This window comes from Dipodomys spectabilis, unplaced genomic scaffold (genome assembly GCF_019054845.1).
Source record: "Dipodomys spectabilis isolate Male_0828 unplaced genomic scaffold, ASM1905484v1 ptg000024l, whole genome shotgun sequence".
Classification (NCBI taxonomy): Eukaryota; Metazoa; Chordata; class Mammalia; order Rodentia; family Heteromyidae; genus Dipodomys; species Dipodomys spectabilis.
In genome coordinates this window covers 33,281,474-33,309,315 of record NW_024870701.1, presented here as the reverse complement: position 1 = coordinate 33,309,315, position 27,842 = coordinate 33,281,474, and the positions used below count along the sequence as shown (strand labels likewise).

At 46.3% G+C, this 27,842-nt stretch overlaps 1 protein-coding gene across 3 annotated transcripts in view; it reads right to left on the bottom strand.

Moving 5' to 3' along the window:
- Window positions 1-3,596, bottom strand: part of Znf532 (zinc finger protein 532) — a 112,855-nt gene extending 109,259 nt beyond the window's left edge. For 2 of the 3 annotated variants that reach the window (XM_042675174.1, XM_042675176.1), the window contains exons 1-2: window positions 821-1,579; window positions 619-686 (exon numbers count right to left, since the gene is read on the bottom strand). In XM_042675174.1, the coding sequence (XP_042531108.1) occupies window positions 619-686; window positions 821-834 (82 nt within the window). In that variant the 5' untranslated portion in view covers window positions 835-1,579. Of the gene's footprint in view, window positions 1-618; window positions 687-820; window positions 1,580-3,365 lie in introns of those variants that run through there. The other variant, XM_042675175.1, reaches the window with a different exon arrangement.
- Between the last annotated feature and the right edge of the window lie 24,246 nt (window positions 3,597-27,842).

Genomic DNA, 27,842 nt, shown 5'->3' with positions numbered 1-27,842 from the left:
GTTTCCTTCCTCCTGGTCTTCCATTAGTATTCCACATTAAAATGTATGTTACAAATAATCCGATGAAGAACTCACCGTCGACAGCCCCCAAAATCAATAAAAGACATTCCACCACTTGACTCAAGTGAAAAACCTTTCAAGTTAACAGAGAGAAAAAGGTTTAAAAAAAAAAGTGATGAATGAACAAAAGACGAGTTTACCTCCAGGCTCCTCAAATCCTACAAAAAGGTAGCTAGGCTGCCTCAATTTGGTAAAGCCCTTCTTCACGTTTTCTTTCAAACATGGGGAGAATGGTCCATGTGTATTGCTTCAGTCGTATGCAAACCAGCACATTCTCACAAGGCCCAGCCGCCTACCATTCTCTAAACAAGCCTCTTTCCAGGCCTGAAGTTTCAAATGCCCAGGCACATGCGATTTAATGAAGGCATTCAGATTTCACCTTGGTAGCAATACCATCAAAAAGCCACTCAAATCCCACTTAAACACAGACAACATTAAGAGAATTTCTTCTCCACACCGAACCCCATTCACTTCCAGGATACCAATGCACTGTCAGTCTGTGTCTGAATGGATCTGCAAATTAATATTTAAATTCATGCTAAAAATAGCATCTCTCACCTTGTGAACCTTGACCTTTGGGAAAGACTTTGGGCCAGTGTTCAGTTACTGTCACACGGCTGCATTCTCTGCAAATAGGAAAGGGTTAAAAGCAGCCCCAGTCAACAGGCCTACAAGGAAAAAAAAAAAAAAAAGACAGCATGTATGGCTAACAGCATCACTGGATTGCATTTCTGCTCATTTCCTAGAACAATACTGTTACCTTTTGGCCTTCATAATAGTCAGAAGTATCCCCAACACCCTTTAGGAGCTTCTAAAAGGAAAAGCACAAAACAGAACATACCCTGCAAGAGAAAAAAAGCATGCAAAGTAGCATTCTCCAGCAACAAACAAACTACCATTACGAATCCATCAGTTCATCCTGGTTTTGTTTTGTTTAAAAAAAAAAAAGCACAGAGAGAGAGAGAGAAAGAGAAAGAGAGAGAGAGAGGGAGAGGGAGAGAGACTGCACAAACCAAGTGTCCCCACCCTAGCAAGGCACCTTTTTTTTTTCTTTAATAAGGGTCATAAATCTCAGCTCCTTGTCCATCCCTTAAGCAAAAAGAAAAAGGCAGGAAAAGCCCAAGTCATCTCAGACCTTGCAAACCTGCACCTTTTTTTTCCCCATCGTCTCTACACAGGATCTTTTTAGGGTTCCATTAGTCACGTACCAGTGCTGTGTGGTGTCTAAGTGTGCATTCACATACTGTGTAGGGATGGCACCTTCCTGCAAGCTCCTCTGCTTTTGGCTGCCATGAAGGGAGGAAGCTGCTATCCCACTGTAGTAGCTCAGTGACTGCATTGTGTTCAGGAGCTGATCTGCCTCAAACCAGTTTCAGCCGGTTCTGGTCACCCTACATAAAAAAGCTATGGCAACCCTCCCTGAGTTGCCAACAAGTCTCTGAAAATCATCAGCATGGGGGGACCTCGCTGGGGGCTGCCTCTCCCTTCTAGGCCTTCCTGAGGAGGGGAAGGTCATCCTGTGTGTCGTCCCCCCCCCCATCCCCCCCACAAGCACACAGCCTTGGAAATGTTCACCTCACAAGCACTCCACGGGCCCCTCAGGGCTCATCCCCCCGTCCCTGACCACCCCAAAGCCCACCGCAGCCACTGTTTTCCCCCTCCTTCTCCTTCCCCCACTTACCTCCCACAACCTGGCTCAGATCTTTGTGTACGTGTGTGTCAGTGTGTGTTCTCAGTGTTGGTGGCTTGACAAAGAGCCCCCAAGAAAGCAATCTATGTGTGTCTCCTCACACAGGATGCGTCGGCTGTAGGAGCCGGCCTGGCCTCCTAGCAGAGTGGTGCTGGCTTGTTGACCAGGCTCCTCTCTGCCTGTCACCCCCACCCCACCCAGCCCCCTCCTCCCTTCCGTCCCTCTCTTCTCTCCCAGCCCTGTCACCACCACCACCACCAGCAGCAGCAGCAGCAGCACCAGCAGCCCCCCCAAGTCTCCTCCTCCTCCTCCTTCTCCAACCTTCTCTTCTTTCAAGCACCTGGGGGGAGAAGTCCCAATGCCTTCACCTCGGGGTGGCACACCTCGGGGATGACTGGGGACGACGGGCGGGGGGGGGGGGCACGTGAAGAGGGGCCACAGAGGCCTTGGGAGACTCAGCTCAGCCCAGCCAGCCATGGAGGGGGGAGAAGAAGGGCCGGCTGCGCTCACGTGCCCCCCCCTTTCTCTCTCGAGCCGGTGGGGCCTAGCACCGCCAGCTCTGGCCCGGACACCCCCCCCCCCCGCCTCCACGGAAGGTGGTGGGGCGCGAAGGCCAAGCGTCCCCGAGGCGAGGGTGGGCCAAGCCACCGCAGCCAGGCCCCGGGGCCTGCGCCTCGCGCTCGCCCCGGTCGGCTGGGGGTGGCACGCGGGGCCGGCGCCCCGGCTGCTCCCCGGGTGTCCGCCCGCGCCCCTCGCTCGGCCTGGCCGACCCCCCCGGCCGCCCCCCCACGCGCTCAGCCCGGAGGCGCACACCCACCCCCGGGCCCGGGTCGGCCTCGGCAGCGGTCAAGCCCGGGCGTCTGGGCCGCAGCTCGGATGACCTTTGTTCCGCGCGGCGCCGCCGGCGGCTGCTGCTGTGGCTGCTGCTGCTGCTGCTGCTGCTGTCGTCGGAGCGGCGGCGGCGGCGGCGGCGGCTTCCATGTTACGGGCGTGTCGTCTGCATTCCCGCGGCCGGGTCTGTGTGTGCGTGTGCGGTGGAGCGGCCTCGCCACCGCCACCGCCGCCTCCCCGGACTCCCGGGCCGCCACCGCGGCCTCGCCGTGCGCCCGGCCGGCCCCGCGCTCCCCGGGCCCCGCGCGCTCTAGGCCGCGCGGCGGCGGCAGCGGCCCGCCCGCCACGCCGGGGCCTAGGGCTGGGGGTGCGGGCCCGGGCGAGGGCGGCGGCGGCTCGGACTGGGGGTCGGGGGGGGGGGGGCGCCGAGGCCGGGGCCCGGCGGCGAGCGAACAAAAGGGAGCGCGGGCGAGGGGGAGGGGGCGGCCGCGGGGGAAGGGAGATTCGGGAGCCCCGCGGCGGGCGGCGGAGCGGCGCCCCGCAGACCCGCCGGGTCTCGCCCTCACGGGGCTGCGGGAAGCGCGGCTCGGCCCGCCCGGGGAGATCAGAGCCGGGCGTTGCGGTGCTGGTGCGGGTGGTGGTAAGGGGGGCCGAGGGAAAGGCGGCTGCGGCGGCTGCTGCTGCTGCTGCTTTTTGTTGTTGTTGTGGATGGGGTTTTTTTTCTTTTCAAACGACATTTCTGACTCTCACCCGGTCCTTTCCATGGCCCCAAGCCGCAACTTACTCGAGTGGAAGGAAGCAAGGCCTCGCCAGAGACGGGGTTGGTTGCAAAAGACCCAGGATCTGGAAGCCAACGTGGTGTTCTGTCCTCCTCGTAATGGTGGCAAATAAGTAAGAAGAAGAGAGCACGCTATCTTCAGATGAATTAACTCGGAAATTCTCCCTGGAGGTGGAAGCCAGGGTTCTCCTCGGGTTAGTTTAGTGGGTTTTGGAGGCCTTTTTCGCCTTAAACTGAGCCACAAAAGAATAGAAGACACCCCTGGGGTGGAGTGAGAAAGCCCTAGTGGAAAAGACACACGTTTTGCTTGCAGAGAAAAAGCCACTGGGGCCAGATTGAAACATGGCATGTTCAGTTCATGGAGGGGTTGGTGGAGGGGGGTGGATTTTTGTGTTTTTTTAATGGAGGAATGATATTGAGTAAACAAGATGTAATCGCTGGATCTTTACATTCTAGAAAGAAGATGTTGTACAAAATGTAACCAGCACATTCTATACATACAGCAGGTGGCCATGGTTTACAAAACACTGAAGCGCACACGTGGAAGGCCACTGAAGGGTTATAATCACAATCCAGTGGAGATTGAGACAATGTATTTTGTTGGGATCCATCCCGGCCATCCCAGGGGGCCACACGCAGGCAGGCAGGCAGGCACAGGAGAGAGATTACTATAAGGTTTATTAGAGGGGCCATAGCTCCCCGAGAGAGGGAGCAATATGGCGTCTGCCCCTACCCAGATGGGTAGCTCTGGGGCCCGTAGCCAGGTCCTGGCGCAGGGAGAGGGAGTGGCCAGCTATGTGGCGGGAACTCCGGGGCCGGGTGGAGCTCAGGTCTGGGTGGAGCTGAGGACCGGAGGGGGGGGGGGAGAATACTGCAACAATATTTCCATTCCTGATGAAGTCATGTTATTTTCCAACCTGGGTTCCTGGTCCCTATGTTGCCCTCCATTGAAAGGGTTTCTCTCTCTCTCTCTCTCTCTCTCTCACACACACACACACACACACGCACAGAAACCCTCCATGTCAAGCTAATTGTGCTGACACTGGAAACGACAAAATGGAAGGACTAGGGGAAAAAAAAGTCACCATTACCTCCTAAAAAGGCCCCCTCCTGTTTGCTTGACTCTGAAGACAATAATCTGACTGGAGCCGCAGTGGAGACTCCCTAGCATAGAAGGCATTCCAGCGTGTTTTATTTTAGATCAGATTGATTGCTTAATGTCCACAAAGTGTGCAGAAAGTGAAAAAGAAAAGAAATCTCAGTATCCCACTCTGGCTCACTTCCCTGGAGGAAGCCATTGTTCTCTGATCTAGGAAGACTGAATGATGTAACCCTTACAGAGCACATTTGCTATATAAGACCTTGCGTGCACATAACCCGAATTATTATCCCACAGAAGAGTTGTGTTCAGTTTCAAAGAGCAAATTATGTGGGGATGTATGTGAGTGGGAATACATATTTACACGCATTTAGAAAAACCTAGGTGATCTGCCAATTCTGCCGGCCACAACATCCCATTATCAGTGTTACAAGACGATGAAATTGAAACTTGTCTTCTTTGAGCCAGGAAAACAATGCCAGTACTCTTGTGTGTAGAGTTTCCACTGTACCTGAGCTTAATTTCATTTGAAAGGAAGCCTTTTTATTCTCCTAAAGGTAGACCAGTATTAATATGCATGTAAAAAAAAAAGTGTATTGGACTGTATACAAGGATCTACTCATTTGAAGTCTTGATATTCTATGCACATTTCAAAACATGGAATTTCATAATGTATACCCCCCCTAGTAAATCTGCGGTTGATTTGAAATCTTTGTTTACTTAAAAAGCCCTTGTGCCCCTCCCCCACACCCTCTCAGAGTAGAAATCAGAGCCAAGCAGCATTTGAATGGTTACAAGAGTTGAACTCTCAGAACCAAAGTCTGAATTGCTTATCATAAGCAATTCATAATACCAAATACTTAATGAGGCTCTCTATAAAACCAATGTTTTGGTCAACCTTTGACAGCAGGAAATTTGTTTTAAATGCACAATTCATCATTTGCACAAATGCCAAGAGATAGCATTGAATCTGCTTTTAAATACCACAAGCAACCCCCTGAAAAGTAAAACAACACTCATTTCAAGCAGAGTATTTCAGTTCTATCTTCACAAAGAGGATTTCAGAGAAACCTCTTTGCCAGGTAGACCAATAGTTAAAAAGCAAAGCATCCATCTTGGCTCATGTGGCAAATGGCTGGATTTCATAGCTGACAAAAGCTTCTAAGTTAAGAAAAAAAAATACTCTCCATCCCTTTCACACACACACACACAAATGCAAAAAGATCTATTCTGTTATTCTATGTCAGACCACCTTGTGTACCATTCTGCAACAAGAAAAATAGTAATTTGACTACGTGAATGAAATAAAACTATTATCCGAGCATAGTAGATAAGGAAAAGCAGAACAAAGAAATCATATGATTCTCAAGCCAAACAGAAACCAAAGGAATTCCAAATGCTTTAGGATTTTGCTGTTGCTGTTTTTGTTGCTAACTCTAAAGTATCGCGGGTTTTGTCTCCAATTAGTATATTGCAAGCATCCTGGGTTCTTTTTTATTTTGTTTCGTGTAATCCTTTGTACTTAGAAGCCTGTCTGGCGGAAGCCGGTAGATCTCCTACTTTTCCCTCCTTCATCAATGAAGTTGGGAAATTCCTTTGTTTGGCAGAGCACACAAAAGGTGTGTTCCGGAGGGTGAGGGGAGGGACCAAAAGAAAAGCTTTTTTTTTTTTTAAACTCTCCATCAAAGGTCTGTTCTTGCAAACTACTCCCAACCCTTGGCTTGGGTTGCCCTTTTGAGCTCAAAACCAAGCTAGGCCTAGGTGTTTGTAGACATTTTAAATATTTTTTTAAAGAACTGTTACAATGGTCTATCCTAGCACAATAATTTTAAGATACGTGGCAGAGTGGCCAACAAAGGGAAAAAGAAGAGTGGCAAACAAAAGGAAAAAAGAAAACAAGCTACCATTTTCTTTTAAACTCAGGGAGCCAGACTGTTGAAAGAAATCATAACCAAGCTTCAGCAAGAGGCTAAGAGAACGTTTCTCAACATCCTTGGTTAGTGACTTCCTAGATTTTCCATAACCTAAGCACCTTTTTCTGAAGCTCAGTTCAGAAGCACTCCACCCCTCTCCACATCCCTACCCAAGCAACCTTCGCTGGAGAAGACTTGCAGGGGTTAAGAATTGAACTCAGAACAGGGCATTCTTCCGGAGGCCCCCAGATATTTGAAAGACCTCTGGGTCCTGGCTGAATCCATACATTCTTAAGTCCTGTGGTTTCTTGAAATTTAACTACCCAAGAGCTGACTTTTTCCAAAGAATATCCTTGTCCAAGGGAAGGAAAGGGTGGGGGAGGAAGGAAAGTGGGTGGTTGTCTGAGCAGTGCCTTTAGGAATCAAAGGAGAGCTACAAGTTTGGGAAGAACAACTAAGAAACATTTCCAGAAACTATAACCCACAGGAGAAACCTGTTTGACAATTCTTTTTTTTTTTCTTTTTGCTTATGTGCTGAGGAATCAAACCTAGGGTCTCAGGCATGCAAGGCAAGTGCTCTAACACTGAGCCACCTTCCCAGCCTGGTGTTTGACAATTCTTAAAGACTTCCTAGCCCTTTTGAGCCAGGACATCCTTAACAGGAACTTGTGTGTTTGTTTATTTCCCACTTTCTTAAGTCCAGAAGAGAAAGAGAAGGAAAAGCTGAAAAGGTATCTTGAAAAAAGACATCAGGCTTACTATTTTGAGAGCCACCATCTCCTAGCAAAAGACCTTTGCTAGTATTTTCTGAGTTACAGGAGCTGGGGACTCAGTCCCCCCTGAAAGAGATCTCATGGATCCTTTGAGGTACAGAGACTTCCTGGGTATCATTCCTCCTCATTTCAGCCTCCTGGTTCACCCCTGTGAATGGTATCCCCAACATTTGGCACGATGTTTCACTTTTCCTCCTAGTTGATGTAAACTAATTAAACCCACATGTTAAAGTAATTATGCCTCAAGTTGGTTTTTGTTTTTGTTTTAGTTTGCTGTTCTAGTTGATACTGGAGTGTTCTGTCTTAGGTCCGTCTTCCGGATGTACATCTTCAGTCCTGAGCTACTGAGAAAATTGGCAGCTGGATCTCTCACTGCAAATTACCTTAGTCACCGTCTTGTGACAGTTCTTAGTTGTATCACCCTTCCCAAGGAAACAGACAAGGTCTGATTTAAGAGATAGAAAGGCTCCGCCCTCTGCCTGAATTTGAGCCAACGCCAAAGGCCACCCAGAACCAAAGCTCCCAGTTCCATTGGCCCCAGCCCCAGGCACCAGGGCATGGTAGGTAATCTTGTTTCAAATCCTGCCCAGCTGAGTCCCTCAAAGGTGTGTCTCCAGAGATTACTCAGTCCTTTCTTCTCAGGTAATTCACCCAGCTACGTCCATCTGCTCAAAAATTGCTCTCACTACTAAAAATGGAGTTTGTACCAGACACTGGTGACTCATAGATTTGTAATCCCAGCTACAATGGAGGCTGAGACCTGAGGATTGCTATTTGAAGCCAGCCTAGACAGGAAAGTCTGTGAGACTCTTATCTCCAATTGAATACACACACACACACACACACACACAGCCTTAAGTGGAGCTGTGGCTCAGATGGTAGTGTAGGAACAACACCCAGGCCCCGAGTTCAAATCAAACCCCAGGACTAGCACCAAAAACAACAACAACAAAAACCCACTATGAAAGCCTCAAGCTTCTTCAGATGATTCCTAAACTGAGTTACTAGGTCTGGTCTCTCTTCTAATTGCAGATCATAAAGAGTTGCCAAATAATAGGTGTCCCACAGCTGCTCCAGGAAGTTGAAAATGTATCTCTTCCTCTTTTACCCTCCACCACAGCAAGTCATTCAACTTGAGCAGTCAAAACAGCTTATTCTTACCGGAGCTCTTCCAGATTCCTGAAGGATTCTCCCCCCTCCACTCAGCCCAGGCACTGGGATTTGAATGTAGGATCCAGAGACTGCTCAGGTTGTTTGGTCAGGTGATGCTCTACCACTTGATCCATGCCTCCAGCCTGGCTTTTTGCTTGCTATTTTAGAGATGGTCTAGTGGACTTTTCTGCTTGGTCTAACTTAGAATCCCATGCTTGGCATCCTAAGAAGATAGGATTACAAGCATGAGCCACTGGGAGGCAAACACAAATCTCATACTGTTTTCACCCAATATTTTCTCAGTCAACAGTCCTTAAGCAACCAGAGTTTGTATATTAAATGTGGGGTGGGGGTGTAGTTCCCGTACAGCAGAGTGTGTGCTTAGCATACATGATGCCCAGGGGTGGGGCCCTGGCATAGTAATAAAGCAAATAAAACTGGCCCGGCACCGGTGACTCATGCCTGTAATGCTAGCTACTCAGGAGGCTGAGATCTGAGGCTTACAGTTTGAAGTGAGCCCAGGCAAGAAAGTCTCTGAGACTCTTATCTCCAATTAACCACCAAAAAGCCAGAAGTGTAGCTGTGACTCAAGTGGCAGGCAAACTTTATGAGGGCAGTCATCACCTGTTGAACTCAAGCCAGTAACTCCCATCATCCAGTTGTCTGCATGTCCAGCTGAGCGTTCAGAAGAGAAGGAAAACAGCCGGCGGCGTAAGCCACAGTGGCTGAGAATGGAAGTGCTAGCTGGGCGATGGTGATCATGCCACATTCCCACCAGAAATGGTCTCTTTGGAAATTTCTCAATTGCAATGGGGATTCCAATGATGCAACTATTTGCCTTCTGGTCCTGATATGAGATTAAGAGCATCAGTATCAAACCATCCAACCCCTGGCAAATGGCAGCTCACAAATCCCATTAATACCAGTCAGAATGGAGCCATAAATTTGGCAGTAAAACAATGCCCTTCCCCTTTTTTAACTCTGCTCATCCATCCTTGCCTCGTTGACAAGTTGTAACCCTCTCCCCCTTAAAAATCACTTCATTTTCCTTTCTGCCATCCCTGCTCCTGCTCTATTGAGTTCTGTGCCTTTAAGCTAGGAAGCAAAACTAAGTCTATCAAATACTGTCCTCTACAGCAAGTCTTTAAAACACTTGGATGCATAGAGGTGATCGCTGTGGCAGTTTCATCTGATGTTCTGACAACTGGGTATTGTTAGTTCTGATTTGGTTACTTAGGGAAGACTTTTGTAATTCTCTCCCAATCACTCAAGTGTATTTACTCAGCTAAGTAATTTCTTTGACCCATGGCATTCTTCACGTGAGCAATTTCCACAGGCAGGAAGCCAGAAAGACAGTTAAAGCCCCAAAGACACACCTCTTTATTCAGCAGCAGAAAATAAATGCTTCTAGTCATCATTTGAATGTTGAAGTTTCCCCCTAGAAAGATATCAGATTTTTTTTCTTTCTTTCTCTTCTTCCTACTCCACATCTCTAAAGGGACAAGGGGGAAAAAAAAAGAAAGAAATATGCCTTTATGCAAATAAATTGTCATGAATGCTGTGTGTGTGTGTGTGTGTGTGTGTGTGTGTTTGTTAGAGATAAGAATCTCATGGGCTTTTCTGCCCTAGAGGGTTTTGAACTCATGATCCTCAGATCTCAGCCTTCTGTGTAGCTAGGATTTCAAGTGTGAGCCACTAGCACCTGGCTGATTGTCCTCGGGCTTGACCTCTGGGCCTGGGCGCTGTCCCTGAGCTCTTCAGCTCAAGCTGAGTGCTCTACCACTTGAGCCGCAGCGCCACTTCTAGTTTCCTGGTGGTTTATTGGAGTTAAGAGTCTCATGGTCTTTCCTGCCTGGGCTGGCTTTGAACCATTACCCTCAAAGCTCAGCCTCCAGAGTAGCTAGGATTACAGGTGTGAGCCACTGGTGTCTGGCTCTGTTTGTTTTTTACCTTAACATTTTCTTTAAGCCAGTGACTTAAAACTAGAAGCAATGCATAAACCCAACAAGAAAATTTCAAAGATTTAAGAACTCCCCACCCCTGAGGGCAAAAGGGTGGGTTTAAGGTCAAAACAGGGGCAATGCCTAGAGGCTGGCTGGGTTGGAACTGTGGCTTGGAAATTGTATATACACAGGGTTGTATTGCACTGAATTTACTCATGAATTTTCTAAAATACACTTTCTGCTTAACTTTCTTCTTTTCTCCTTCCCTTCTTTTTCTTGGTAGTAGGGATTGAACCCAGGGCCTCACATAGGCTAGACAAGAACCCTAGCACTGAGACACATCCCCCAAACAAATGAAACATTATTGGTTGATAAATCTCCAGCTTTCATGGAAACACTGTACTATGAACAGAGCCTTCATGCCCTCAATAATTGTTCTAGAATACAGTTAAGTATTTAGTGTGTTTTAAATGCATCATTCTCTTGCCCTCCGGATTAGGGTTTGGTTTGTTTTTTGTTTTTTGTTTTTTCTGTTGGTCATGGGGCTTGAACTCTGGGCCAGGGCACTGTCCCTGAGCTCTTCAGCTCAAGGCTAGCACTCTACCACTTTGAGCCATATGGCGACTTCTAGTTTTCTGGTGGTTAATTGGAGATAAGAATCTCACAGACTCTCCTGCCTGGGCTGGCTTTGAACTGTGATTGTCAGATCTTAGTCTTCTGAGTAGCTAGGATTATAGGCATGAGCTATCAGTGCCCAGCTGTTCTGAGTGACCAGTTTGCTCAACCTCTGTAAATCTTGTATTTCTTTTTCATAGGATCTTTACATTTCTTCCCAAGTGAAGTCCTACTTCTAGACTTACTTCTGTCTTTCTAGGAAGATCTTCAAGTAACTCCCTTCTTCCTGAACACCTACTACAACTAAGTCACCACCATGAAGAGGATGAGCTCTCGGAGCTTCCCTGTTCCAAGAGTTGGCAGGCCTCTCCCTGTCAGTTCCTCTATGCTGTAGATGGCTGTATCTCATTCTACTCCCCTTCTCCCACAAGACCCTGAACAGATTCTTGGGATTACCCACTGTACAAATGAGGTCCTAGAACCACAATGGATAGGATGTAATTTGTCCCTAAAATCATGTTGAAGTTTAATGGTAAATGCAGCAATACTGAGAGGGAGTGAGACTTGAAGTAATATTTGGGCCACGTGAGTGCATTAACATGGTCCCAATGAGGGTAAGTTAGTTATTGTTAAGGCAAGCTGTTATTGGGTCTTACCCTATTGCTCTCCTTCTTTGCAAACCCCCACTTAGTCTTCCAGTTTTCTACCATGCATGGAACTGTCTCAAGCTAAGTAGAAGCCCTGTACCAGTAGCTCATACCTAGCTATTCAAGAGGCTGATACCTGAGGATTGCAGTTTGAAGCCAGCTGGGGCAGGTAAGTCTGTAAGAATCTTATGACCAATTAATCAGCAAAAAGCTGGAAATGGAGGTATGGATCAAGTAGTAGAGCACCATCCTTGCTAGCCTTGAGCTGAAGAGCTCAGGGACAGCACCCAGGCCTAGAGTGCAAGCCCCACAACCAAAAAAAGAAAGAAAGAAAGAGCCAAGTGAGAACTCTTTTTTTTTTAATTTTTTTTTTTATTATAAAGGTGATGTACAGAAGGGTTACAGTTACATAAATACGGTAACGAATACATAAATACGGTAAAGAGTACATTTGTGTGCCACTTCTGGCCTTTTTTCTTTCTGCTTATGTGGTGCTGAGGAATCAAACCAGGGCCTCATGCATGCAAGGCAAGTGCTCTACCACTGAGCCACCTTCCTAGCCCCAAGTGAGAACTCTTAAGACCTGAATTCAAGCCACAGTACCAGCACAAGAAAAAGGAGAAAAAAAAAAAAAAGGCCAAGTAGAAGCAATTGTCCAATCTTAAATTTCCAACTTCCCAAACTGTGAGTTAGATAAACCCCTTTTCTTTATAAGCCTCTCGGCCTCAGGGGTTCTGTTATAGCAATAAAAGACAGACAAAGACCACGAAGGTCTCAAGCAGGCAACCACAAACAACTAAGTCCATATTCAATCTCAGGCAGTCTGATGCATATGATGGAATTTGGAACTCATGTTTGAAAACTTGAAGTCACCTATACTTCTTCCTTTCATGCTCTGTTTTTGCCTTTCTTCATGCCTGTGAAACAAGACCTCTTCTAGGAATATTTTTTCTCAGTATCTGCAGCTTTTAGGATTTTTTAATTCCTCCAAATTACAATCCAAGTTGACATTTTCAGCCTTTTTGGCCCAAGTCCCAGGCAAGGAGCACTCCTTGTAGCTCTTTGGTGTTTCATTCGTGTTGTGAGGTGAATCCAGTCAGTGAGATACAGAGATGCCACATTTTAAGAGGCTGAATTGGGAGTCTTTATTAAAAGGCCAGCATCTGCAAGTGGACTATTGTCACAAAGACCTACAGCTCCACTGTTGGAAAACTGAGCTGTGAGAGCACTAGAGGAAAGAAAAAGCAGAGAAACAATGCCAACCACCCATGGGGAGCAGAAACAGGATACCATATTGATCAAAGCAGATCCAGGAGACATGACACAGCACATGAGGCCTGGCATACTGGTGTCTGCTCTCTTCTGACCCTAAAATTGGGTCTAGTCAGGGGACAGGGTCACAGGAAACCCCAGAGTCTCCCAAGTTCCAGGCACAGGATTGACAGGCCCAGTAACCTATCTCCAAGTCCCTGTCCCTGCCTCTAGGAATTCAGACATGCTCATCGCCTAGGAGGTGGGACTTCCCTTCTTCCACCATGAAGGCAAGATGGTTCCAGTTAAGTCCAATACCCTATCATCCACCACGTGGCCAAGATGGCATTGGTTAGATTCAGCACCTATACTTCCAGTGTTGGATAAAAGTCTTGCCTTATGGCCTTCTACCAGGATGGTCCCTTAACTGGGGATTACCGGAAGTTCTCCACCTCTGCCTGATCAGATCTCACTGTCATATTGTAGCTTGGAGTTCTCTTCCTCTGTGGACCCATGGGAATTTCACCACTAGGTTGGGACTTCTGGTAGCCAATGACATTCTCTATTTCCTTGCTGGATGCATTTCTCTTGAAGCACTGGGATTGCCTTATTTGTCCCTTTTCCTCATAGATGGTAGGCTCCCTGAGGGCAGTTCCTGGATCTAGCTCATTAAAACTGACAAAGCATAGTACCAACCCCCTGGCAAGAGTACCTATAGTGCCAGGTGCTAGTGGCTCATGCCTATAATCCTAGTTATTCAGGAGCTGAAATCTGAAGATCGCAGTTCATAACCAGCCTGGGCAGGAAAATCTGTGTGACTTTTATCCCCAATTAACAACCAGAAAACCAAAGTGGAGAATGGCTTAAAGTGGTAGAGTACTAGCCGTGAGCGGAAAAAGCTCAGGGACAGCACTCGGGCCCTGAGTTCAAGCCCCACATTTAACAACAACAAAAGAAGAGTACTTTTCTTTTTGAACCATGTCTCCCCTTCTGTCACTCTCTCCCAGATTTTCCCATCTGTCTTCAACCACAAGCTGTCCAGTTCATTTTCAGCGTAGTATCTAGTGAGTACCACTGCGGCATTGGTTCATCCTTTGTCCCTCCGTTTCTGTGCCTTTCCTTACCATTTTGAGTCTTTAACTCTCATTTCCTACATTGGATGCTGGAAACGTGTTTTTCCTTTTCTATGTCTCCTTACTATAAATAACCTTGTTATATGAAAATAAACCTTTACTAAAGCTTGGACCTTGTGAGACTCTACTTTTTTGTGAAACACCCTGAAATGCTTTCCATGAATGGATCTCGAGAACTGTGAGAGCCCCTGGGCAAAGGTGGCTCAATCCTGTCTGTAATCCTAGCAAGTCAGGAGACTGAGATCTGAGGATCACAGTTCCAAACTAGCTTGGGTAAGAAAGCCCGTGGACTCTCATCCTCAGTTGACTACCAAAAAGCACCAACCTTGAGTAATAAAGCTAAGTACAGTGCCTGGGCCTGAGTTCAAACTCTAGTACCAGCACACACACACACACACACACATACAACAACAACAACAAATTTTTTTAAAAAACAAACCTCAAATTTTTCATGAAAACTGGGGACCTGATTGGACTCTTCATTCGTCCTCCAGTGACATACACACACCCTGAAATACCTTGGACACAAAGTTTAGAACTTGCCTCCCATAGGAGAACTAGTAAAACAAACAAACAAACAGGGACTGGGAAGGTAGCTCAGTGGTAGAGTGCTTGCCTTGCATGCATGAGGTCCTGGGTTCGATTCCTCAGCACCACATAAGCAGAAAAAGCCGGAAGTGATGCTATGGCTCAAGTGGTAGAGCACTAGCCTTGAGCTGAAAAGCTGAGGGACAACCCCCAGGCCCTGAGTTTAGGCCCCATGACCAGCAAAAAAAAGAAAAAAAACACAAAAACCACTTTAAAGCAAGAAGCCCAGCCTAGGCAAAGTCCCCTTAAGAGTCAAAGCCTCAGAGCCCAACCAGCCCACACTAACATAATTGAAGGTGAAAGAATGTGTCAGTCAAAAGGAGGAGGGTTAGTTTACAGCACCTGAAAAATAAACTCCAATCAGAATCCAGCGTGGACAGCCGAAGGCCCAGAACCTTCCGGTGCGGGAGAGGCCAGCTGGTGTGGCAGGTGTGGCCAGGAACTGGCACTGGAAGGATGCGGAGGCGGCGGCTGAGTCACCTCCTGCCTCCTCCCCACCCCCATCCAGTTTCCCGGGAGCTGCAATTCCGCTCCTGCCAGCAGGGATTGCCTAAGAATAGATGCCCTGTGTTGGTCGGTTTCCATGTGGGGCACTGGGCTCTACCCTTCACTGCCTTTTGTCCTTCCACAGTGCAGCTTCCAGCCCTGGAAACCTGGAGAGCCAGAGAGAACTTGCCCAAGGTCAAGCTGCAGATACCAAGAGAAGCTAACGCGGAGCCCAGCCTCTACAGCTGCAGGACAGATGAGCTGGACTTTGCTAAGGCTGCACATCCTGGCCACACGAATTTGCCTGGACTATTCCTAGGAAGTAACTCAGTTGATTGTCTGCTTCTGCAAGGGAGGAGGTGAGGGATGGGCGGGGTTTCCATCTGCTTTCCTGTCTCAGGTGGAGATTGAGATTCACTTCCAAAGTTATTCTTCACACACACACACATACACACACTCACACACACACACACACACACACACACACACACACTCCCTTTCTGAATGATAGAGGCCTCAAAAGAACCCCTCTCTGGATTTTTTTTTTTTTTTTGGTTGGTTGTGGTGCTTGAATTCTGGGCCTGGGCTCTTCAGCTCAAGCTGAGTGCTCTACCACTTTAGCCACAGCGCCACTTCTGGTGGCGCCACTTTTCTGGTGGTTTATTGGAGATAAGAGTCTCATGGAGTTTCTTGCCCGGGCTGGCTTTGAACCATGATCCTCAGATCTCAGCCTCCTGAGTAGCTAGGATTATAGGCGTGAGCCATTAGCACCTGGCTGGAATTTTTATTTTTGTGCTGGTACTAGGACTTGAACTCAGGTCTCACGTGCTGTCCCTGAGCTTTTTCACCCAAGGCTCTAGCACTTGAGCTACAGCTCCCCTTCCAGCTCTGTGTGTGTGTGTGTGTGTGTGTGTGTGTGTAATTGGAGATTAGACTCTTATAGATGTTTCTGCCCCAGCAGGATTTGAAGCAAGACCCTCAGAGCTCAGCCTCCTGAGTAGCTACGATTACAGGGCTTTTTACACCCTGGCTGTGCCACACGTGAAAGGGGCAGCAGTAACTGTGATAGAACAATAGACCTCGCTATCTAGCAGCAGAATGACCCTGCGAAGGGCATGCCTGTTTGTTAGACAAGACCAAGAGAGGAACTGAAGCCTTGGTTTGCCATCATACAGTCATGTGTCCTTAAAAAGGTCACTTCACCTTCCAGAAAATCAGATGATCATCTTGGAAATGGGAAGGACTGAAAGGTGAGACTCTGCGGGGACCTCTTCCTCTTCCCAGGCCCAACAAAACCAATGACTGCCTATGCGTCAGTAGGCGCATGTCTGATTTTAGACATTTCCCCTCGAATTCTTGATGGACAGAACAGCAGGGATCAGAGGGTTGTGCCACGAACAACAAAAACCATGCCTAAGGGTCGTGACCCACATCGTTCACTCCCCTCTCTGCTCCAGCTCTCCTCTCCCCCACCCTCCAAACACACGCCATAGCCTCATTAAAGCCTGCATTAGGTGCAAATGCATGGAAACATATTCATGATTATTCAAATGAAGCCCAGTAAAAATAATCAAGGAGGCCTTCATAAATATTCATCATCCCTGCTAATCACTCGGCATCTCACTAGAGGGTGTGCCCCATAATCCTGCTCCCTTCTGCCCTCTCTCCTCCCTTTGTCTGAGACTTTTTTTTCTCCGAGCCTAAGCCTTCCTAAGTCTTCCTAGGTCCTCACAAGCTCATTCTAGGGGAAGGATATTTCTGGTTCTGAGCCCAAGCTTGCTTTATTTATCTCCCTCAGAAGAGATTCTACCAGAAGGTTATTCTTTTGTAAAATGTGTCTGATTGGGCTTTAACAGATTTGAATTCTCAGGCGTCTGCACTGGCCGGTAGAGGAGGATAGGAAGGAAAGTGTCTTCACTACTAGGAAGGCATGAAGGTCCGGTGATGCCGGAGCTGAGGACCACCCAGAAGGATGATGCCTCCCAGATCTGTGCAGAGTAGGGACAGGGAAACTGTTCCTTAATAACATACTGGATAAAATGCTCCCAAGCAGATGTACGAGGAAAGAGGCCTGAACACACAGGGAACAGCTGGCACCAGATGGAGCCTGGAGATGTGGAGAGAGGGCCGGGCGTGGCATTCACAATCTTCCTGCCAGCTCCTTACCAGACCATTTAGACTCACTATTGTTTGTTTATTTTGCAAGGCTGAGGATTGAACTTAGAAGCTGAAGGACAGAGGCTCACACATGCTAGGCAAGCACTCTACCTCTGAGCTACACCTCCACACACACTGCGGATCTTTTATCAGTAACCTGGTTGTCTCTCTTTTCTCAGTTGACATTGGTCATTGCTTGCATCAGCTGTGCTCAAAGTTAGCCAAGAGGCCAGGGTTCACATGAGATGGAGAAGGAGGAAGATCCGTATAAGACTGAAGGAGGAGCCCTGGTGCCAGTGGCCCATCCCTGTAATCCTAGCTAGTAGCTAGACTGAGATCTGGAGGACTGAGGTTCAAAGCCAGACTGGGTAGGAAAGTCCACAAGATTCTGTCTCTAAGATAAGCAATAAAAAGCCAGACTGGAGACCTGGCTCAAGTGGTATAATGCCAGGTAGAGCAGGCTGAAAGCCTTCACTGCAAACAAAAGGCTGAAGGGTTGGTAAAAAATTAGGCCTTTATAATTCACTTTTTTGTTGTTGTTGTTTTTTCTTAACCAGGGCCTTAGTGCTCTCCCTGAGCTCTTTTGTTCAAGTCTAGTGTTCTACCACTTCAAGCCATAGTGCTACTTCTGGTTTTCTGGTGGTTAATTGGCAATAAGAATCTCACACCAACTTGCTTGCCCCAGCTGGCTTTGAATCTGGACTCTCAGATCTCAGCCTCCTGAGGAGGTAGGATCACAAAAGTGTGATCCACCAGTGCCTGGCTTTTAGGGGATGGGGGGGGGGGGCAGAGGGGGGGAAGGGGAGGAGACTGGGGCCTGCACTCAGGGCCTAGGTACTGTCCCTGAGCTTTTCTGTTCAAGGCTAACACTTGAGCCACAACTACACTTCTGGCTTTTTTATTTTTTTCAGTGATTAATTGGAAATGTGTGTCGTGTACTTTCTTGCCCTGCGTGGCTTTGAACCATAATTCTCAGATCTCAGCCTTCAGAGTAGCTAGATTTACAGGCATTTGGGGATTGTGTATGTGTGCCAATTCTGGGACATGAACTTTGAAATGGGGCAATGTCCCTGAGCTTTTTCATTCAAGGCTACCATTCTACCTTACAGCTCCACTTCTGTTTTTTGTTGGTTGATTGGAGATAAGTGACTGGGGGACTTCTCAGGCTGGCTTCAAATCACAATCCTCAGATCTCAGCCTTCTAAGTAGCTGGGATGACAGGCATGAGCCATTGGTGCCCTGTTTCATTTTTGTTTGAGACAGGATCTTGCTATGTAGCTCAGGTTGCCCTGGAACTTTGATATTCCTGCAATAGGCTCCCACATGCTCCATTTATAAGTGTATACCACCACTTTTGGGTCTGAAATGAAAACTTTGTAACCCTGAAGGGATTCTAGTTCAAGCAAACAAAGATGTCCACATCTTTAACTCAGAGAGACGAGAATGGCAGGGTTGGGTCACACCATTGCCCTTTCCTGGTAGGAGCCAGACAATGCCCAACATGCTCTATTTGGACATTTAATGTTAAGGGAGAGTCTTAAGCCATTTATATTCTTTGACAGTAACAACTGTCAGGGAGCTGGGTGCCATTGGATCATACCTCTAATCCTCAGGAGGCTGAAATCTGAGGATCCTGGATTGAAGCCAGCCTGGGCAGGAAGGCCCTTGAGACTCTTATCTCCAACTACCTACCTAAAAAGCTGGAAGTGGAACTGAGGCTCAATTGGTATAGCACTAGCCTTGAGGAAAAAGGCTCAAGGACAGCGCCCAGGCCTTGAGTTCAAATCTTCTTACTGGCATCAAAACAATAAAAATAAAAATTGTGTGTGAGTGTGTGTGTGTATATAAACAAGAAGGAAACTTCTAAAAGTTAGGGACTTTGGAAATTCTAAAATGGGGATAAAAATAACAGAATTAAAAGAGAAAATACAAGATAATAATAGTTACCACATCTTCTAGGCCCTAAAAATATGCCTATGATTTCTGCTAGATTTGGACTTGGCCAGAAAACCACGCAGACATCCAGGTACAGAGAACAAAGAAAGGTTTATTGCTGGGAAAGAGGCCAGCAAGACCCCGTCTCACAAGGGAGAAGTGAGAAGAAGCTCCGGCTATTGTCTGAGGTGACCTATATAACCTAGGAGGGGCTAGAAGGGGCTAGAAGGCGGAGACCCTGGTGTGGACATGTGGGCCAGGGGCTTCATCATAGCGGACTAGGATTGATGGCTGCTGCCCAAACAGTAGCTAAAAGTCCTGCAACTGCCCAGACCTGAAGCTCACTCTAAGGGGCTCTTGCTGCCTTATATGGTGGTGGCTGCCCCAGAGAAGTGCCATCCCAAGGTAAAGTAGGTAGGAGGCTGATTATTTACTGCCTTTACTACACGGGCCTAAAATTTGCCTGAGAAGGGAGCATGCTAAGCTGTGGAGAAGGAGAGGAGCGTACTAAGCTATGGGAAGGGAGCTCTTTGGGCTAACAATTTTGATAGTAGATGTTGCTCAGCCAAGCACAGAAGAAGTGTCATTGCTGTGTCTAATTTTACACAAGAAACATTTTACTTTTCAAGCTTTGCAAGGCTTAAAGCAAACCCTCTGCTGCTTATGGTTTGACTAAGAATCCTTTTGTTTCCTCATCAAATAAGAAGCAAATTGTTCCTAAGTACTAAAAAAGGTATAGGATGAAAATGAATTTAAAATGGGTTCTAAAGCAATACTTCCAGGAGTTTCATTTGTCTCTTGAAAGGCCTGAAAATAAAATAGCTCTTCAAAGAAAGCTGTGTGTATTCCTCTTCTTTTACGCCTGGAGAACACTTGGGGCTAGAAAAAAGGATTTTTGATGACAAAAACTATTATCAATTTTTCATGGTTGATTTGTTAATGATTTCAGAGAGAGAAATAATATTACTTTCTAATCCAAAGAGGTCTCATACCTCATATTTGCAACATTATTGCTTAAATCAACATGGCTTTCTCTTCCTACAAATTGTCTCAAAAACCAGGAATCACTGGTTTGATTTAATGAGATTTACACAAAGGGAGTTGTCAGTCACCAAGAAAGCAGAGCCAGCAGAGCTGGGTTTTCTTGAAAATTGTGCTTGAATTGTATTCTATCCTGAAAAGAACCTTCTTAATTACAGGGTTTTAGGGTGGGGGAAGCAGGTTTTGAGAGAGTGGAAGGGGCTGTGGGTAGAGTCTTTTATCTATTTGAAAGGATAGCAGGTGGGCTCCACTAACAAGTCTTAACCCGGGCACTTGGCTTAACCCTGGAGAAAAAGTGTTTTATTTTCAACTCTATGCATGTGCTGCTTCTTCCCTCCTTTAAATGGCAAGGTCTTTAAACAGGGCTCCGAAGGCCTGGGGGAGCAGTTGAAGGGCCAGGCTGGCTGGGCCAGGCCAGCTTAGAGGGATGGAAGAACCACTGTGCACAGATCCTGAGGTCTTCACTTAGTTTAGCAGGCTGCCCTGCTCATGGCTGCCCAGAGCAATTTTGAAGTTGGTAGACATTAAAGCCTGGTACTGTCTCCTGATTCACCACACAGTCACTGGGATTTTCTTTTTTTTAAACAGGGTTTGATCATTTCACTCATCTGAATTTCTCTATTTAAACTTTTTTTTTTTTTTTTTTGGTTGGTCGTGGGGCTTGAACTCTAGGCTTGGGCCCTGTCCCTGTGCTCTTCAGCTCAAGGCGAGCACTCTACTGCTTGAGCCACAGCGCCACTTCCGGTTTTCTAGTGGTTTATTGGAAATAAGAGTCTCACGGACTTTCCTGCCCCGTTTGGCTTTGAGCCTTGATCCTCAGATCTCAGCCTCCTGAGTAACTAGGATTACAGGCGTGACCACCGGCGCCCGGCTTCTATTTAAGCTTCTTATATCAAGGCAACATCAATGGAATTTTTTTGTAGAAAGCAATACAATCCAGCTAGTAAAGTGCAGAACAGAATCACATCTTAAGTTCACATAGGCAGGCTAGGGCCCTCCCCCCTGCTTGGGAGAGTTAAGGGAGCTAGGTAATTTCTGGGTGGGTACTGTGTGTGTGTGTTTGCACACACACACACACACACACACGGACGAACGCGTGTGCTCTACTGGGAACTGAACTCAGGGCTCATGCTTTCACTTAGCTTTTTGCTTAAGACTAATGCTCTACTACTTACAGCTTTTTTTTTTTTTTTTTTGGTTGTGGGGCTTGAACTTGGGTCCTTTGCATTGTCCCTGAGCTCTTTTTGCTCACAGGTAGCACTTTACCATGTTGAGCCACAGCACCACTTCTGGTTTTCTGGTCGTTAACTAGAGATAAGAGTCTCACTGACTTTCCTACCTGGGCTGGCTTTGAACCATGATCCTTAGGTCTCAGCCTCCTGAGTGGCTTCAATTATGTGCATAAGCCACAGGTACAGGACGCCCTCTGGGGTTCTTCTCATCTCAGATTCTATCCCTCTTCCAACATTCATTTTAGTTTTAATTAGGTTTATTAAGTATAATTTAGACACCTTAAAATTTTCCTCTAACTATTGGTTTGGACCAATGGATGCATAGATATGCACTCACCAGTACAGTATAAAAAGAGCTCTAAATATCCTCTCTACTTCCCTCCCCTCCTCCTCTCCCCCCAGCATCCTGGCCATCCTCCCTTCACCCCAGCCACCAGTGATCTTTGCACTGTCTTCATAGTTTTTCCTTTTAGAGCAGCCAAGCTGAAAAGGCCTCATTTGGCGAGAAAGAACAGCACAGGAATCACAGTCTTTGGGAACTGGCTTCTTTCATTTTGTAACAGAACTTATTAAAGTTTAAGGCTTGTGGGGATTTTTTTGGGTTTTTTTGTTTTGTCAGTCGTGGGGCTTGAACTCAGGGCCTAAGCACTGTCCCTGAGCCCTTTTGCTCAAGACTAGCACTGTACCACTTTCGAGCCACAGATTCACTTCTGGTTTTTAGGTGGCTAATTGGAGATAAGAGTCTCACAGACTTTCCTGCCTAGGGTGGCTTTGAACCTCCATCCTCAAATCTGAGCCTCCTGAATAGCTAGGATTACAGGTGTGAGCCACCAGCCCTTTTATCAGGAAATGAAAATCTTTTCTAGAAAACTCCAAGCAGCTTTTTGCTTAGCTATCATGGCCCAGAGATGTTCAGCACTGTCAGCCATACCTGTACGAAAGTTTGAGAAAGTGGTTAATTAGCAACACCCTGCTCCCCATATTCGGTTGGGGGCAGTATAAACATCTTCCTCTTGGGCTGGGAAGGTGGCTCAGTGGTAGAGTGCTTGCCTTGCATGCCTGAGGCCCTGGGTTTGATTCCTCAGCACCACATAAGCAAAAAGAAAAAAGCCAGAAGTGGTGCTGTGGCTCAAGTGGTAGAGCGCTAGCCTTGAGCTGAAGAGCTGAGGGACAGCGCCCAGGCCCAGAGTTCAGGCCCCACAACCGGACCCCCAAAAAACAATCTTCCTCTTGTATGTACATATGAGGTTCCAAAGGGCATGCATAAAGAGTTCACACAATTTGGGATGCTAGTGTCATGAGTTGAACAGTTTCAAATTGAATTTAACCAAGCAAGAAATTCACCAGTGTCCCAGAAATGAGATGCCTTGAATTTCCTCTGTTTTGAGATGACATTTATACAGCTCATTAAAAAGCCATCAGATCTAAGTATGTATTATTTGTGGATGCAAATAAGCAATCAGAAAACGCTAAAGGTACCACTCAGTATATCTACCACATCTGTGTGGTTCCACCCAATAAAATCTGACGTGAACGGATGACCTCAGGTCTGCCGTGCTGCAGCCAAGCGCTCGTCTATTAGCTCAGCCCAGGCCTAGCAGGTGCTGTATTAACTTCTAGACTTTGTATTTCTTCATTTCCTTCACTACAGCTAATGTGTTATTTGAAAAACAGATATACAGTAATTAGATTAAAATGATTTTTAAAAATCCACATACCTTAGAACAAAATAAACTGTGCACTTTTTCCTTTATTTTTATTTTATTTTATGATGCTGGGGATCAAAGCCAGGGCTTCACGCTTGCTTTATCACTGAGCTATACCTCCAGTTTGAGGAACAGGTCTTAGAAAATTTGTTGGGAAATATCTGGTCTCCTGAGAAGGAGAAGCACAGAAATAGTGGGACAAAGGGTGAAGTAATTCAGCAGTGATACTCTAGACACTACGTTGAAAATGAACTACACAACTTGGCAGCAAAGGGCTAGGGAGGGGAAAAGCAGAGAAAATGAGGGAGGGGTAATTGTTCAAAAAGAAATGTACTCATTACCTGATGTTCGTAACTGTAACCCCTCTGTACATCACCATTACATCATCATTAAAAAATCTGGCCACTTTTAGATAAATTGATAAAAGTCCGCAATCTGAAAGGTTGAGAGCTGGTATCCTTCAGTTCAAAAAAATGTTTTTGTGTCAGTACTAGGATTTGAACTCAGGGCTTAGCACTCTTGCTCTTCTTTTATAGTTGGTGATCTATTACTTGAGTATAACTCCAGTCCAGCTCTTTGCTGGCTAATAGGAGATGGAGTCTTTCTGCTGGGCTGGCTTTGAACTGAGATCCTTGGATCTCAGCCTCTGAAGTAATTAGGATTATAAGAATGAGCCATCTGAGCCTGGTTTGTTTTTGTCTTGAATAATAGTTATCCAAATGGGTGGTTAAATTCTGCATTTCCCTATTCTAGAAATAGGTAGATACCTGTATGTCAAATTAATTACAAAAAATGTATGTTCTTCCCATTTTACAGATAAAGAAATATAGACATAAGAGGGATTGCAATTCTCTTACTGGGAGACTGACTGAATTCCGAGTATATTGGTCTAATTCCAACTCTGTTGTAATTTCCCACAGGTGTGGTAGAGTAATAGGTGCTCTGACTTTCAGTAAGCATAGATTCAATTAACCACGAAAGCTAGCACTGTGGCTGGGGTTCAAAAAAGCAGTTCCTTGACTTCATCTACTAGCAACATTTTCAAACACAAAACAGGTTCAGAGTCATTCCCTCTCCTCGCTAAATGGAGAGTATTCCAGCCAAAAGTATGGGTTGCTTTGACAACAAACAAATCTAGGAAGACTTTGCCAATTTTCTTTCTAAGGAAAGGAAGTGGCATAGTGGAGTGTGCCAGTGGCCTTCAACAAGACAAAAGATAAAATAACACAGTCGTTTCTCTCATAACTGGAGCCTATGGATGTTTTTGACAAGTAACAAAACTTCCTAGGGATAAACACCATAGTCCATTTTCCCTGGCAGAGACATACTCTCAATAGAAAGAGAAAAATGGTTAGGTGCTGGTGGATAATACTGGTAGGGGCTAAGATCTGAGGATTATGGCTAAAAACCTGCCTGGGCAGATAAATCCAAGAGATTCATAGTTCCAATTAACCAGCAAAAAAGCTGGAAGTAGAGCTGTGGCTCAAGAGGTAGAGTGCCAGCCAGCCTTGAATGAAAAAGCCAAGCAAGGTAATAAGTTCAAGCTCTAGTACCCATCCCTCCTCCCCACAAAAGAAATGTCTCCTAGGTAGATGCCTAAAATTCCACCTTACTAATATTTAAAAAGTTATTATAAAAGTAAATCTAGCTAGACACTAGTGGCTCATGCCTATAATTCTAGGCTGAGATCTGAGGATCGCAGTTCAAAAACCAGAAGCTGTGCTGTGGCTCAAAGTGCTAGCCTTGAACAAAAAGAGCTCAGGGATAGTGCTCAGGCCCTGAGTTCAAGGCTCCCCCCCCCCCACCCACCCCAACCGACAAAAAGAAAATCAAAGATTGAAAAACGTCCTTCTTACCACTTCACCCCACCTTTTAGATTGGTGAAATGGAAATACAGGTAGCAAAGGACTGACCAAGGAGTGGAAAGAGGATGGCTCGGCAGTGGAAAGATGTCTGACATCTTTGAAGGGATCCCAGAAAGGAGAGGATATGCAATCTCCATCGTCTTTCTAAAGGAGATGTTGTTGATATTTGCCCATAATCCTTCAGTCCACCTTGAGCTCAGCCATAGATCTGAGAGAGAGTTCTCCTATGCCCCAATGACTTCTTGGCTCAAGCCCTTTGTCTACCAAGCCTGCGGGCCTTCCATAGCAGCAGACGTGTGCTAAGCCAGCATGCACACAGCTGCAAATGCTGGAGGGTTAAAGGTCCCAGAAGCCATCATGAGTAAACAGGCCCTGGGGATGTAGCCAGTGGTGAGCACATCCTTAGTGTATTCAGTATCAGGACTGATGAAAAAATGAACAAGCCAAACAGGACATAGGACTTGGTGGATACATCCCCCAGCTTCCTTTCCTTTCAGTTGGATGATGCTAGAGTGAGTCCTCCACCGTCTTTCAGAGGATACCCAACAAGATCCAACCCCAGGTGTCTACAGAAGTACCCCACTCATTAGCACATGTGACTCATTCCCCTCCTTGTCCCACTTCCCCATCCGCTCACAGTGCTTCCTGAAATCACCTCCCAAGCAAAGCACTAGCACCTGGAGGAATCCAAACACAAAGACACCATCCTGTAGGTCACCCAAACCAACAGGAGCTGAAAGAAATAGAATGCTTGCTTTTTGCAAAGACAGCTCAAAACTAGCTCTCCCTTCCCTAACCATCCTTCACCGAATTCTGTGTTTGCCTGTGTCAGGATGTGTATGTGTCACGTGGTATGGGATGGAAGGCTGAGGGAGAGGAAGAGAAGATGACCCTTAGGATTTAGATCTACACATCTGGAAGGATGTGGGACCATCTGCTATTGAGTGCTGGCTGAGAAGGTTGATGATGGCTCAAGCCTATAACCCTGGCTAATTAGGAGGCTGAGATCTGCAGATTGCCAGTTCAAAGCCAGCCTGGGAAGAAAAGTCTGGGAGACTCTTATCGCCAATTGAACAACCGAAAGCCAAAAGTGGTCAAGTGCCTGTATTGAACAAAACAGCTGAGGGATAATGCTCAGGCCCAGAGTTCAAGTCCAAGCACTGGTACACACACACACACACACACACACACACACACACACACACACACACACACACACACACGAATTTCAGGATGGCAGGCAGGCCAGTAAACCAAGCCTGAGGAATGGGCTCATGAGCCCTATATAATGTACAAGTCACCTGCCTGCTATTTTCTCTTCCAGAGAAAAAGGAAAGAGGAGAAAGCCTGTTCTTACAGAGTTTACAGGTTTTGGTGTTGAAAAGAAGTAAACAAATAGTTATAAGAATTGTCTTTATCTTTTAGACTGGTGCTACAACATTTGCAGAGGAGATGATATAATGTCTGGGCTTAGCTTTAAAATAATTTAGGTGATAATAAGGTGAAGTACTTAGGTCATGTCAGCTGAACTACCATTCCAATAATTGGCTCAATTGAGCCAGGTGTAAGCTAGGGCAGAAAAACCTGAGCCCTCAGGGTCAGAAAGTAGCTTTCAGTTTAAAGGCCACAAACAAAGTGTTTATTTCTGTGGCCTACATAGTCATTATCATGAAGATCAAAAGAGAAAACGAGTGTGAACCTGCATTGAAATTATAAAGCACTCCCAAAGCAAGCCATTCTTTTTTTGTTTATTAGGGTAACTGGGGATTGAGCTCAAAGCCTTGTGTTTGCTCAGAGCCAAGTCCCTTCCTCTAAGCAATCATTATTGTTACAGCTGCTGAGGTCCATATGGTACCACCTCAACTCAGCCAGGCAGGTATTACTTTCATCACCCAGTGCCACATCCTAGACTATTCCACTTATACCATTTGTCACGGAACTAGTAACAATTTGGTATGGCTGTGAGTGACAGAAAACCCCAAATAACAATCACTTAAGTGATCTGCTCCAAGAAATCTCCAGGGTCTAGTTCTTATCGTTCGACAGGGTGACAACCACCTCCCAAGTGTCTGGATACAAGAAAGGACAATGAACAAGAGAGAAGGAAAAGGTTGCAAGCCACACAAACTGCAGCCATCATTCCCGTTGGCCTGGACTTAGTCAAGAGGCCCACTTGCCTGCAAGGGAAGCCAGCAAATCCATCATTTCTGGGTGGCCAAGAGCACCACTGAAATTTTTACTACCAGGAAAGATGAGAAAAATAAATATGGCTGGGAATTGGTAATCTCTGCCTTATAATATGCTCCTGGAATTCTCTAGACTGTAGTTATAAGAATCAATCAACAAGATGTTGAATAAACCAAGTGATATAGCAGGAAATACATTGATGGATATAATTTTATATTAAAAGTGATTTCAAAATCTTGTCTCAGAGACCACGGGTTCCCAAGTGAGCTGTAACAGATAAGCTAATACATATAACTATGAAGATATTAGTACAGTATGTCAGGTGCTGATGGCTCACTCCTCTAATATGTTACTTTGGGGGCTAAGATCTAGAGGATTGTGGTTTGAAGCCAGCCTTCCCAGAAAAAGACCACTTGAGCGCTATCCCCAAACTAATCTGCAAAAACCAGGTGGATGGCATGGCTTAAGTCATATAGCACCCAGCAGGGTGAGTGCAAGGCCTTGAATTAAAACCCCAGTACTGGCACAGAGGGCGAGGGATGGAGAGGGAAAAGGAGAAGGAAAGAAGAGGAAGAGGGAGAGGGGGAGGGGGGAGAGCGCGAGAGAGTGTGCCAGGCACTGTTGGCTCATGAAATTCATGCCTTCTTCTAGCTGCTCAGGAGTCAGAGATCTGAGAATCATGGTTCAAAGCCAGCCTGGGCAGGAAAATCCTTGAGGCTCTTCTCTCCGATTAACCACCAAAAAAGCTATAAAGTGGAGC